The following is a 14661-nucleotide window of genomic DNA, read 5'->3' as shown; positions in this document are numbered from 1 at the left end:
CTACAATCTTAGTAATTTCTGCAGTATTTTAAAATGATTGGATAATGGAAAATTATGGTTATTTATAATTTCAGCATTTTTAAGTTAGGTAATTCTTATAATTTTCTTATTGTAAATTATATAGGTATGTATATATTTATACTAATTATATACCAGGGGTGGCCAAATCGCGGCTGGCGTCATAATAAACTTTTGCGGCTCTCATCTTATCGTAACATTTTTACAAAAATTTTTTTTAATATGAATTAATTTATATATTTTTTTTTACATTTTGGCTCTTCCATATTTATTAATATATTTGGTGGCTCGCGAGTCTCTTCTCGCTGGCCACCCCTGCTATACATATACCTACCTACATAGGTATTGTAATTTTATATAAAATAACACGCAATTAATTTATAATACGAGGTATATTATGTTTACAGAATTACCTATAATAGAAAAAAATACATTTGAATTAATTCCTGCAGATTATTAAATAAAAGTGTAAGTTATTGTAATTAAAATAAATAATAATTATTTACAAAATGTAAATATAGCTAAGACATTTTTATATAATATATGTCCTTTTATGATGTAAAATTAATTTTCGGGAAATATATAATACAGATAATATGACATGTTAATAATTTTTGAGCATATTGCTTTTGTGAATTTCATAGTTTAATGTATGCTTCAGTTTTGACATCTTTTTATATATTAAAAAGACAAAAATATAAAAAATGTTTTCGAATTTTCCGAATTATATATAGCATCACATCATTTCGCAATTTCCAACTGTTTTAAAATATTGGGAACCAATTCGAATGTAGGTACATTTTTATTTTTTGGGTACATAGATATAGGTATCAGTTCTCACCGTCATACTTATTCTACCCCCCTTGGTCTTTGTGTCCGCCCATGTACCCCTAAACGAGATTCAATTCTACGTGTATACCTGTATACCAATACGTTTCTGCAGGCTGTAGTTTGGTTGACTTCTATAGCAGTCATATATTATTTACCCATACACAATATACACACACACACACATATATATATATTAGGTGTAAGAATATTATGTATATTGTATTATATACTACCTTGAATGCGCATAACATTGAATAGGTGCCTATTGAAACTCTGGTCGACCATGTTTATGTATTTTTTTTTCAGTACAGACAGTTCGGCGGCAGGACTATATATCTATCCACAGTCCACACAATAATCGACATTCCTTCACTACCGACATTGGGTGGTCCGAAAATTACGCACGCATGCATTCCCACACGACACACCCTCACCCTCGCGTAGTTGTTTTACACACGCACACACAGGTTTCGGTATGACTCGTACGAGTTCTCAACACATCTGGTCCCGCGTTTGCAGTTCGTCTACAGCGTGGGTGACCCTTTCTCGGTTTGATTGATTGATCTAAAGGCATTATTGAGTATTTTTATACCTACTTATTCTATAGGTATGTCTCGATTGATCGCATTTTACCAAAAAAAATAATATCTAATCGTTTAATAGTCGCTAAATATTTAGCCACGTGTACGATAATATAAAATAACTATAATAATAATTATAAATAAATTGTACAATGAACCGGACGCTATGTATATTATATATATATATATTTATCAGGATATGTAATAAAAAAATAATATTATAGTGAATACTGAATAGCCTCTATAGTCTCACTCTCTCGCTCTTGTACGGTCGCATGATTGGCCACCACGTTGCCAGATCACACACCGTTTCCGCCGATCGATGTAACGTTGTCGGCTTTCAGAAACACTGTTGGTGACACTGCGACCAACTCCATCCGGAAGTGCACGTCCATTTATCTTTCGTTCGTGGTTCGCACTGCATCGCCTCGTGTATACATCTTGTCGTATGGCGCACCGTGGTCTGTTATCAAATTATCATCAGTTATCACTCGCCGCTGTTTAGAGTCACCGTTCACGTGCCGTACTTGGCTTTTATAATCCATATTTGATTTAGTTTACAACATAGGATTTTGTTTTGATTTATTTTACAATATTGTGAATCACGACAAAAACTCACAATGGTTAAGTCTGGGAAAAGAAAGTTTGTAAAAAAGGAAAAAGCCAAAGTCCATTTAAAAGTCTCACACAAGACACTATTACCCAAAGGACAAAATGTGACCGATACGAATTTCAAAGTACGCAAGATCGTGTTACATGGCCAACTTAAAGAACGTGGTGAGCATGAGATATTGTCCAAGGGAAACTTAAACATCAAGGTATGTACTAAAAATTTGTTCTTCGTAATGATACTTAATATGCTGTACATTTTTGTAGGAATTATTGTCAAGACTAAATCATCATAACATGTGGCAAAGACAGTCTGGACTTGAAGGTCTTATAGACTTGGTAGCTTCTTATCCTCCACAAACCATGGCTGTTCATTTGTCATCATTCTTAGAAGCAGCTTCACGTTTAACACTAGATTGTGAGGCGGACATTCGCAAATTGGCTGTCAAGTTATTATCATCAATATTAACAGCCGTAGATGAAAAGCAGATTGCTCCTTCTTTTGAAATTGTCATCAGATATTTAGCTTGTGCCATGAGTCACATAAATTCTGCTGTAAGAGAGACATCTCTTAACGTATTGGATGTTCTTATAACTAAAAATCCGAAACTTACAGCAATTCATTGTCAGGTATTATATACATTTACTATTTTAATTAAAAAAATTGAACTGACTAGAACAAATAATTCCTTTGTATAATTTAGACTGTAGTGTTGCCAGGGTTTTTAGATTTAATATCTTCAAAACTAAGTGATACAACTTCTCGGAAACTAACTGTACAAATCAATGAACATACTACTACAAGTGTTTGGAGACTAAAAGTATTAAATAGTTTACGTTCATTGCTGAGTGCAATTGTCAAAAACACTTCATTTGGATCAGAAAGTAACTATGAATATATGTTAATTTCTATTATATTAAAGGTTTAAGGGAACTTTATACCTGCCTATGTTGTCTCCATCTTACTAACTTACAACAAAGAACATTTGCATTCAGCAAAATCCGTTTTATGCTGTTAGCTTTAATATTAGAGCAAATTTACCTATTATACAACTTAAAGGAAATAATATTATATTGGGAATTTCATAAACTTAACTATGTAAAATATTACAACTTTAAATTAGAATATTAATAAAATCCCATGAGATACCCTAAATAATATTCTTACCTTTAAATCTTATAATTGGTGAATTGGCTCTAATATTAAAGCTAACCACATATAATGGAATCTGTTGAATACAAATTGTCTATGTTATATATAAAAGAGAAACAATACATACAAGTATGACATTCTCTTAATACAGCAATTCCCAATCGCCTTGGCATGGTACATAAATTTACTTGATTTGCCATGTAATTTTTGGCTTATTATGTGTGTTAAATATATTTCATAATATATTTTTAAATTAACTATAATATATACAGTAGTTTCCGCTTATTAACTGTATATTTATTTCTATAATGTTTGTACTTGAAATACTATAAAAAGACGGTGTGCCTTCAAGTAAAAAGATTGAAATTCTCTGATTAAATAGATACATTTTATGATTTATTATTATTGACTCAAAAACTTTTAAACTAAAAGCTGTATATTATATTTGATACATATTTGTAAGGTATGTAGTAAAATATTAAACTAATAAAATAAAAATGTATAATGTATATTCATAAATATATTATGTTATATTATTTTGGCAGGTATGTCGAAGAAAAGATAACAATTATTTTAATCAAAATATTTGACCATAGAATAAGATTGAAAAATGTAATTATTGTATTTTTTATAGATTCTTCAACTCTAAATAGGACAGTCAATTGGAAAGATTCTTGTCGTTTGCATGTCCCATTATACAATTCCATAAGTTTGAAAGCTGGTCCTTTGGATTTCAACATCTTTCAAAAAACTGAAAAAAATTCTTCAACAACTGAAATACAAGTTAGAAAAATAATTATAAATTGATTAATTAATAACTACCTAAATATTAATTTTTAAATTATTTTTATTTGATTTGATATATTTAACATGTTCGCTGCGACTCAATTTTGTATGCTCATACCCGGGTGCTTGTCAAATTTACGAGTTTTTTTTTATAACGCTTATTGGCGTTTGAAAATTTGAAATACGTATTGCACACACGTACAGTAATATACACTAAACAACGCTGACGGAAAAAAAAATTCAAACGCAAGGCCGACCAAATTATAAATAGTTGAAAATAAATATATAAATGACGCCTTATGGAGTCATCCTGCAGCGAACATGTTAATTAGCAATGGAATTTTTTTTTTTCAATTTATTTCTATACTTTAAAAATTGTATTGATTTAGTATATTTTTAATTTTAGAATTATACAGCATCATTAATGCCTCTTTTAATTGATACTTTCATTGAAGTGGCTCCCAGCAAACGAGAAAATAAAAACAGTTCGGAAATTTCATTACAAACAGCATCAATATTGAAATGTATATTGGATATTATCCTTTTGTTATGGAAAATTTTTCAAACTTCTGATAATCCGTCAGAAATGGTATGTATACTATAATATTAAATATCAATTATATTAATTTTTAGTTAGTGTTTAATAAATATAGGTTATTTAAATTTGTATCTATATATGAATCATATTTTATTTCAGTTTAAATCTCAAAATATGTAGTTTAAAACAGCCTTAAAAAAATCTTTACTATTATTTATTATAATTATTAATTATTTTTTCATAATATACATTTACATGTTAAATTAAGTTTTTATTCTTAAACTATAATACGAACTGCACAAACAGAAAAATACATGATACAATAAGTGAAAATCCTTATAAGAAAACCAAAATGTAGTAAATACAAGTCTAATTAAAAAATCTGGTATTATAACTGTATCCAGTTTCCATTTAACTACGTTTGAATGGGCAACTTTAAATTAATTCTGCATAGATCTAGTTAGATGTGCCGAATCCTTCAAAAATTGAGAACTCAAAGAATCAGAAAAAAATGAATATGTATTGACAGAAAGACAACAATCTATGCCTTTGTTACAAATAGCTTGCACTTCCGAGGTAGTCTGAAATAAAATTAAACTTGTATGATCAAATGGTGAGAGGGTATAAATAGCTCTTAATTAATCTATGTCCTCACTTGATAAATAATTGTTACCAAACAGAACTGAATAATGATGATAATACCTAATACCTTATTTATTACACCTTTATTTTATATATATTTATTTATTTGTAAGTATTATTATTGTGAGTGAAAATCATTTGAATATTATATTAAAACATACAGGGCAATTGTTTTATTTTTGAAAACTCATATATTTCAAAATCTATTAAAGTTAGTGAAAAGAACATTTAAATTATAACTTATTAACTACTTTTTTGATTTTAAATTTTCATCTACAGTGAAACCTGACTTAACGGACACCTGTATATAACAAACACCTCTCGGTCCCGCAAAAAGATAGGCATTCCAATATATTTCGACCTGTCTATAACAAACTCTTTGTATTATTGACACGGACACTAATATTTTACCCCATTGATTTCGTAACTGACAAAAATCCTAGTTCAAATCTAAATGTAATATCATATTATAAATATACGAACTATGAAACAGCGTCAATACAGACCACAATTAAGTACATGTGAAAACACAGATTACGACCGATTGCATTATTGTCGATTTCGATAACGTTAATTTGCAATTAACTCCAGTACTCGCAGTACCTATTGAATTTATGAAGTTGAGAATAGATATAAATCCAGAAATTTATTGTAATAATATGTTTAAAAGAAAACCATAAGTAATTCTAATGTTGTTATTCAGTTTCTATTGGTTTGCAGTCAGAGTTTACATATTTTTCTTAGCAATGATATTTACCGTACCACATAAATCTTTTAAGTTAAAACATAAAGTAAACATTATTTGTTGTAAAGAGTCTATTATTTTGTCTATTCGCAAATTTGCTGATGAATATTAAAATAAAAATAATTTATTACGTACATATATGTAAAATATAATAATATAATAATAATGATAAAGATTATAATATGTACAATATTAATATAATATACGTACAAAATTTTCATATTTCCTTAAACAGATATGTTTCTAATTTTACTTATAAAACACTGAAACCTTTCTTAAACGGACACCTGTCTATAACGGACAATTATTTTGGTCCTGTGACTGTCCGTTAAATACTTATATACAGGTTTCACTATATATTATTTTATACACTGAAAAATATCTTCTTTAGAATATGAAATTAAAAATGTATATTGTCTTTCAAAAAAGTAAAGAACTTAATATAATGGTAAAATATTTTGCTTTATTTTGAATGGAAATCCTAATAAACATTTGTTTCATGAACTTAAATTTATTTTTAATTAATGAGTGTTTAATGACAAAAGAATCACTCTGTATAAAGTATAATATACACACTTATTATGTTTTAATAATTCATGGTCTATATTATAATATTACATTTTCAGATGTCTTGGTTTAGCATTAACTATGGTCCTAAGATTTGTCAAACATTTATATCAACTGGTTTTCCGTTTATTACACTCAACAGTGGTGGCCGTACTCCAGATAAAGTCAAAAAGCACAAAACTGACACAGATGTGGTTTTAGATTTATTTGGAGATAGTATGATACAATCTGACACAAAATGTTCCAAACAAAATATAGACCTGTGCCTTGTATATTTTTTACTTAGTAAATACAAAGTATTACCTGTACCAGTTAAAGTCATATCTTTGTATATTAACAGTAAGTATAAAATTATAATTTTATTTTTAAGATTTTAATAGTTATTAATATTTTCAGATTCATTAAATTCATACAAGTCAATTGATCATCAATCTTTTGTTGTGCTAATGCATTGTCTAGAAACTGTATCTGACAATGATGACTTAATTAAACCAAAGGACTCCTTTGATTTGAATTCTGTCATAGAAAAATTAGTTAATATTCACAACGAAATGGTAACAACTGATGGTCGTCATCGTCAAGAGAAAACCAAGTTAGTGTTTAACTTCTTGTGTTCAATCACGTCAAAAACACATTTGAAAATAGCTGAAGAGTAAGTTATGATGTTTTTATATTTGTATAGTTTCTTAATTATGTCAATTAGATAAATTGTTAAGCTTTTTCATTCTTTTTAGAGTCGAAGATTTTAGTAGCTGGCTGACTTTGTTGCCAGAATTCATGTGCCAACGCAAAGTACCATATCATTTAGTGAAAGCTCTATCAAATGTGTCAAGATATAATTTACCACAATTTACGAAATCATTGAACTTGTTAAAGCCAGCATTATTGAGTAAGTATTTAAATTTAGTGTATTTCTAATTTTATTTTTACTTGTACTTTAATTTTTTATTGTATATATTTTTAGATAATGTTGACATTGTAGCAGACAACAAAGCTGATAAAATTAATGGTCAGACCTTATTAAAAGATATGATGTATACACAATATGATTGGGAAAAAGAAATAGGACTTGTTAATTAATGTGTACAAACTATTTTGTTATGAAAATTAAATTTCAGTTTTTATACATTCTAACTAATAATATTAAATCTGAGTTAAATAACTAATAATTGTTATTTATGTTTTATAGTGTATAATTTTAATCATACTATAAAATCATAGAACAATAATAAAAATTTGCTAATTTAAAGACAAACATTTTTATTTTTTTAAATGCTTGAATTTACTTCAGCTATAAGTCATAACTATGACTAAACAGATAAGTATCATTATAGTTTTTTAATATGCACACTTGTTATATTATTTTTTATATTTTGCCTTTATCATAGTTCTCCACTTCTAATTGTCCGACATTACTATATATTATAGGGATAAAATCAACCAATCAAAAATATAACTATCATAACATGCTCTCGTGAATCAAATTTTATATAAATACTTTAAAGTACTTATTTAGGTTGTTTTTTCAATATGTATATTTTAATAGTGTCTTAGTATATATTTTCTACTTTGGAACAAGACAATCTAAAACCACTTTGGACACTGACAAAAACTAATTAGTATTTGTGTTCTTGGAAAATTATTACCACCTCAAATAGAAACGCATAGTGTCTTGTAATAAAATTGAAAAAACATGAGTTTTTTAGGATATATTTTTATTTTTTGGATTTTAAGGGAGGAGACAGGAGTTAATGTTTTTTTTTAGCACTTATTTGGATAATTTTAGATGCTTTAACTTTGGTAATGACTTAATTCTCCACATTTTATATTAATATTATTATAAACTTCTTTAAGTATTGTAAATTTTGTCAAAATTACAACTTTAAACATTTCACATTAAATAAACATATCTATTTTTATGAATATTCAACTAATCAAAAAAATAGTTAACATATGTTTAAGATTTTGACAAATTACGTTAATACTTCAATTGATAATAAATAACTCAAAATAGTAAAAATATTTTAACTAGATTATGTAAGCACTTGGTGAAAATTTCAAGTTTTATGGTGATTTGTTGTTGAGTCTAAACAATATACAAAATCTATTGTGTCAAAAACTAGTTAATAAAAATTCCTTTTTTGTCTCAAAATAATAGAAAATCCGCCAATAAATATGAATTATAATACAATTCAATATTATGAATAAATTAAACTCATGACTGTCACACTGGACAAAACTCAAAAATCATGAGAAATAATACATTTTATCTTTAAGATCGAGTAAACCTTTGAAAATAGTTTGATGTATAAGTTATAAATTTTAACGGTTATTTGTGTAAAATTATTATTGAAAATAATGCGAAGGACCGGCTAGATTTTGTTAATTATTTTAGAGTTTAAAGTTTAGAATGTATTCATAAGACATTGTAAAAAAATAAAAATTATGTTTATAGTTTAAAATTATTTATTAAATACAACATAAATAATAATAAATTCATATAAAAATTTATTTTGAACTTTTCTTATCAATATATTTTAATTTAACAAATGACCAAGGTGGTACCTAACCTTTCTATAAACATGTCAGTAACCTGAGTAGCGTGTAAAAAGCAATTATAAATATGTCAAACACTGGTTGACCCTAACCTCGTCTAAAAACATAATTTAGAAGCTTTTATGATTTTTTTGGCTGTAGAAAATCAGGCATTGACTTATACAAATAATAATAAATATGTAAATAAAAGAAAACCTGTGAAGTTATGAAAAAACTGTAGTTATCTTAAGAAATTCAGTAAATTAATATTCCTTTACTTAAAGTTATTTTAATTTTAAAATACAATGAAAAATTTAAAATTATAAATTTATGAATTATAATAAAGTATAAATTAATATTAAATAAAAATATATAGAATATATGAGAAAAACAATTTGTATTTCTAATTTATGGAAAAAAAAATAATAATTAAAATTCACTTTTTAAGTATAGTACATACTTAATACATTTATTATTAATGAAATAATTAAAAAAAAGATCAAAGCTGCTGGATCTATTTTAATTTTTGCCTTGGTAAAAAAATTTCACATTCCTACTTAAATAAATATCTTATTTAATAAAAAGACAAATATATTATTAAAAATTATGTAAATATTATCTTATTAAGTATTAATATACAATATAAGTTTAGGTACAGTAGAAAAAATAATTAAAACACAATACTGACAACCAATATTTCTTAAATCTATTTTGTTTATAGTATAAAATGTATAAATTAACTTATTGAAAATTCATTTCTAGTATCATTCTGCAAATTTTCATTTAATGTAAGAATTAATTTATGTAAATTTGGAGCTTCAGTCTGTAGCAAATCTAAAGGATCCTGAACATTTAAAACATGTTTAATCATTTAAATGAAAATTAAATTAAATAACAATATAACATGTTTTAATTAATTAATTATTACCTCCACTGTATGCATAGCGTTCATATAATATGGAGCTAGAGCAATATGTTTTTCCATTTGAAAACATATATTTAAATTCACTATTTTAAAATCTTTTTCAACTTCCTCTTCATTCAAATTCTTAAATATAAATCCTTCTTCGCGCTTATCAAATAACTAGAAAAAAATTCTCTTAGTAAAATATAATCAACTTGTTTTAATATTTTAATGTATTGTACTTACCTCTCCTGTGTAGAGTGCATTATAAAAATCTGCCATGTAAAAGTCAAACAATTGTAACGGTCTTAAAATTGATGGATTATCTGCTATGTCCTCAATTCTGCCAGTATCTACCATAATGTGCCTAAATAATTTAAATTTTTTTTTTAAGATTTCAAATTATATAAATATCATAAGATAAAAATTAGTTTTTAATTAATGTGTTTATAGGTTGATCCATTTAACATAAAACACTCATTATTTCAAAATTTATTGTTTTTGAATATATTTTTGTCACATACATTTAAATATTTAAAAAACAACTTTTTCTAATATATTTTTTAAATTTTTTAATGATTACATGCATTTTTTATTCTTTAATCTAAAGCAGAATATTTAAGCTGTAGTATATAAAAATTAGATTTAGACAAGTAGTTAATGAGTTATAAGTACTTAATTTTTAGATAGGCAATGTAGTGTAGTACATAAGTACTCAGCAAAATATTAGTCCACTACTCATCTCGTTCTAACTTGATTTAAACCGATTTTGATAAATCAAAATACTCCGTATGATATTCTACTTTGTAAAATTAAATAAAATATGTATCCTGTCATTCAAAAGCTGTTTTTTTTTTTTAGTAAAAACTTCAAATATTATAAACTATAAATAATATAGTTGAACATAAAACCTTTTTTTTTCAATAATATTGTTTTGTAATGACACAAAATTATTTAAAATATAGGTTTTCAAAGGTGTTGTTATTTTGAAATAATGAGTGTCTAACATTAAATTATAGATCACCAAGTATAATAATTGTATTATCACAGAATAATTAAGGTTACACAAATAAATTATTTATCTTTAATATCTTGAAACATTGTATTATTTAATCATAAAAACATTAAACACATTGTATATCACATACCTCAACATAAGTTTAGACAATCTATCTAACCAGTAAATATTTATTGACATCAACCCGTTATAGAAAACATTTGGTGGCATAATTGTCCAAATAGGCCAAATAGATGGTTTCAAATTTTCTAAAATAGATACCTAAAAGCATTTTTGTTAGTAATTTAATTTACGTACACGCATAAAATAAACTATATAATTTTTGATTTACAAGAAACTCACTTTTTCAAAAAATGTATAAACTGTATGTTTTAATTGTTCTTCTTGTGGATAATTATAAATACATATTGAGCACCAATGTGATATATATTTTGTCAAACATTTTACTATTTCAAATTCTGTTTCTTCTCTTAATTCTTCACCAAATAATGTACAGTTTTTATTTTTTCTGGTTTGTTTAGAATTAAAATACTAAAACATTAATAATCAATTCAATTATTTAATGTACAAAAAATAATATTCTTAATTTGAGAAAATAAATGAACAATAAATGATCCTTAGCTTGTTGAGAAATGTTTTAAGTATAAAATGATTTCAATATACTAAATAAATAAATTAGAATATATACATTTTATAAAAAATAAAAAATTTAAACCTAAAACCAATATTGTAATTTAAAATAAAAATAAATAATTTATTTATAAAAATTACAAATTTTAGGGATAACTAATCATTTATTTGCTAATTTAATAATAGAGAAACAAAATAATTAATTAAATTATTGATCCTAATATGACTATTAGAAATAAAAAGCATAATGTTAACAAATAAAATCACTATTCAACTTACCAAATTACAAAGAAGATTAGTCAAAGAATTAATTACCATTCTATAAATTAATTCATCTCCAGTAATAAATATAGCATATAACTTTTCTAAAAACCTATTTTTTAATTCTAAACATAAAAATACAATTAATAAATATAAAACTTAAAATTATTTCTTAGCAACACCACCTTCTTCTGAAGTGAATGATAAGTATTCAAAAAGTTCATAAATTATTCGACTATTTTCCATTCCATCCCATGAAATTATGTATTGAAATATAAACATATTTACTGCTGTCAAACCTCGATGGGCAAATTTTTGAAATTCCAAAACTTCTTGTAAGAATTTTGTTTTTTTTAATGATTTAACAGCAACTTCATTACTTAAAAATACTAAAAACATTTTACAAATTAATATTTATAATAATTATAAAATTAAAATAATACTTTAATTACTTTGATCTAGACTATGATATAAATTATTTGAAAATCTATGTTGTAAATTTAATTCTTTATCGTTGTTCATAAGTAATTTACACCAGCCGCTCACATTACCCAAAAGTATTAAGCTGTTATTAGTAGAACTTTCTTTCATGAATGATTTTGCTAATTCTTCAGTACTGAAGATAAAAAAGTTAGTTATTTTAATATACATAGTAAATATTATTAAGATATTTTACCTTGGAAATTCAAATTTGTTATTAACATTTACAAACTGAATTTTATTATACAATTTATCAGAGGACTTTCTTTCCTAAAATAAAATAAATATGAGTTTAAAATGTATGTTTAAATCAAAATTTTTTGAATATATACATAATCTATGAGTTGCTGAGTGTGCGTAGATTGAGGATGTATATTCATTAATTCTTTTCGAACACTACGCAAACCGCATGCAAGTTCTTTACAAAATGTATTGTTACAATCAAAAAGTCCTTTTGGGCGTGTATTGTTCATTGAATTAGGGCTTTCAAAGAGACTAAAAAATTGAAAAAATATATGCTGAATAATTAAATACTGTTGTTTTCAAATATTTATAATTACGTTAGTAATTTGTTCAGATGTGGTTCAGATTTTGAACCCTCTATATTATTCTTCAAACATGTTATCATCCACTTTTGAACATCATCAGATTTTGTCAAACAATAGATAATACCAGCAACTGGTTGATTCTAGTACAATAAAATTATAATCAAATATATCTCATACATGTTTTAATATTAATAATATTATAAATATTTACTTACTACATCTTCATAGTTACAAAGATGAAATAGAACTTTATAATATTTATCAACTACGTCCATATTAGTTAATTTTTCTTCAACTACGTCTATACAAATAAAAAAACAATACAATGTTTAATTTAGTTATATAAATATAAATAGGTGATTAAAAATGTCAATATATCATACTTAAAAATTAGGTAATACAGGTTAAATTAAAAAAATTAATTATTAATATTATTATTATTTTTTAATTACAATTGATTATTTAATATATTTATAAAGTTAAAAACTATAATACTTACAAAGTAACCAATATAATATGCATTGAGCTTTTGTTGCATCATTAGCATTTTGGCGATAAACTGATAAAGCCCAAACTATAAGTTCTTCACAAATATCATGTGGTATTGATGGTTCTTCTGGTACTAGTGTTAAAAGTATTCGTCTAAAATTTTGTACACCTAAAATAATATTATCAATTTGTTAAAATTCTTAAACTTAATCTATCTAAATCTTAAATAGTTACCAATTAATAATACAATACTTTGATTAAGCAGGTTGGACATACATTAATAATTTAATATATTTTTCATAATTAACTTATGATATAGTTATAATACTCAGGTACTTACTTAAATTAACAGTACACAATAATTGACAAACAATATTCATCTCTTCATGAACTAATCCATTGTGTTGAACAATGTCTTTAAAATCGTTTAGATAATTACTAAATAATATATTAGTTGATAACTTGTTTCTTTCTAAAATAAATACAAAAAGTTGGAATTTATGTACCAAAATATTATATTTTTAAAAATGTATAAGACAAAAATATCCCAAATATAAGCTACTAAACGGAATTAAAAAATTATAGTACTTTATTTTCTGAAAGTTCTAAATTTTGTAGCATGAAGTATACAGTAGCCACGTTAAATTTTGAACAAAACATGTTGTAAATTTGCTCTATTTAAGATAAACTTGTGTACACTATGTATTACTTTAAAATTTAAATTAATAATATTTATTTTGCATAATCAAGTACAAGAAGAAAATAATTAGTTATTTTTATGTTATGTTATAGGTAAAACTTACCAATACTTTGTGACAATTCATTGAAAAACATAGTACGGTCATAGTGATAATCCTCTTCTTGACCACTCATTGTTATGAATTTTACTACAACTTACAATAGAAATATACAATAGAATAATTTTTCATAAAACAATTTAAATATTGTTTAAAGAAGTAGTAATTCTGCCATTGAAGAACTATAGTAATACACTATTAAGATTACGGTTTAGTGTTTTTCCCTCACAACAGTTGGTTGTAAAAACAATGTTCTATGGTTGGACAATCTCAATAGACAAAGCTATAGCCTATAACTAAACGTCTAACGAATAAAAAACGGACTAAAACGCGGACCGACTTGATAGTCAGTAGTCGACGGTTTGAAATTATCCATTCTCGAGAGACTCGAAAAAGCTCGATAGGCGATACTGAGTACTGACTACTGACTTCCAGTTTCCACCTTTCCAGTGGCTGAGTCCTGATAGCAGAACCAGATACAACTCATACAAGTGATACAACCGAATTGAAAAAAATAACGAATTTTCGT

General features: G+C 25.3%; 2 protein-coding genes across 2 annotated transcripts; one reads left to right on the top strand and one right to left on the bottom strand.

Annotated features, from left to right (window-relative positions):
- Nucleotides 1–1907: 1907 nt before the first annotated feature.
- Nucleotides 1908–7725, top strand: LOC132921752 (testis-expressed protein 10). The gene is made up of 9 exons (XM_060984945.1): nucleotides 1908–2248; nucleotides 2307–2669; nucleotides 2744–2924; nucleotides 3827–3975; nucleotides 4385–4567; nucleotides 6530–6809; nucleotides 6867–7122; nucleotides 7205–7359; nucleotides 7435–7725. Exons 1-9 carry the CDS (start codon nucleotides 2051–2053, stop codon nucleotides 7548–7550), a joined length of 1881 nt encoding a protein of 626 aa, XP_060840928.1. The 5' UTR covers nucleotides 1908–2050; the 3' UTR covers nucleotides 7551–7725.
- Nucleotides 7726–8955: 1230 nt separating this feature from the next.
- On the bottom strand, nucleotides 8956–14619 carry LOC132921748 (uncharacterized). Its single transcript, XM_060984930.1, has 15 exons — nucleotides 14139–14619; nucleotides 13676–13807; nucleotides 13346–13504; nucleotides 13062–13147; nucleotides 12859–12986; nucleotides 12631–12793; nucleotides 12495–12568; nucleotides 12271–12434; nucleotides 12004–12207; nucleotides 11837–11943; nucleotides 11270–11458; nucleotides 11058–11188; nucleotides 10156–10276; nucleotides 9934–10089; nucleotides 8956–9849 (listed from the first exon to the last, which is right to left on the bottom strand). Exons 1-15 carry the CDS (start codon nucleotides 14206–14208, stop codon nucleotides 9742–9744), a joined length of 1992 nt encoding a protein of 663 aa, XP_060840913.1. The 5' UTR covers nucleotides 14209–14619; the 3' UTR covers nucleotides 8956–9741.
- Nucleotides 14620–14661: the final 42 nt, after the last annotated feature.

This window comes from Rhopalosiphum padi, chromosome 1 (assembly GCF_020882245.1).
Source record: "Rhopalosiphum padi isolate XX-2018 chromosome 1, ASM2088224v1, whole genome shotgun sequence".
NCBI lineage: Eukaryota > Metazoa > Arthropoda > Insecta > Hemiptera > Aphididae > Rhopalosiphum > Rhopalosiphum padi.
Note: the sequence above shows the minus strand (reverse complement) of the source record. Positions and strands in the feature narration are given on the sequence as shown.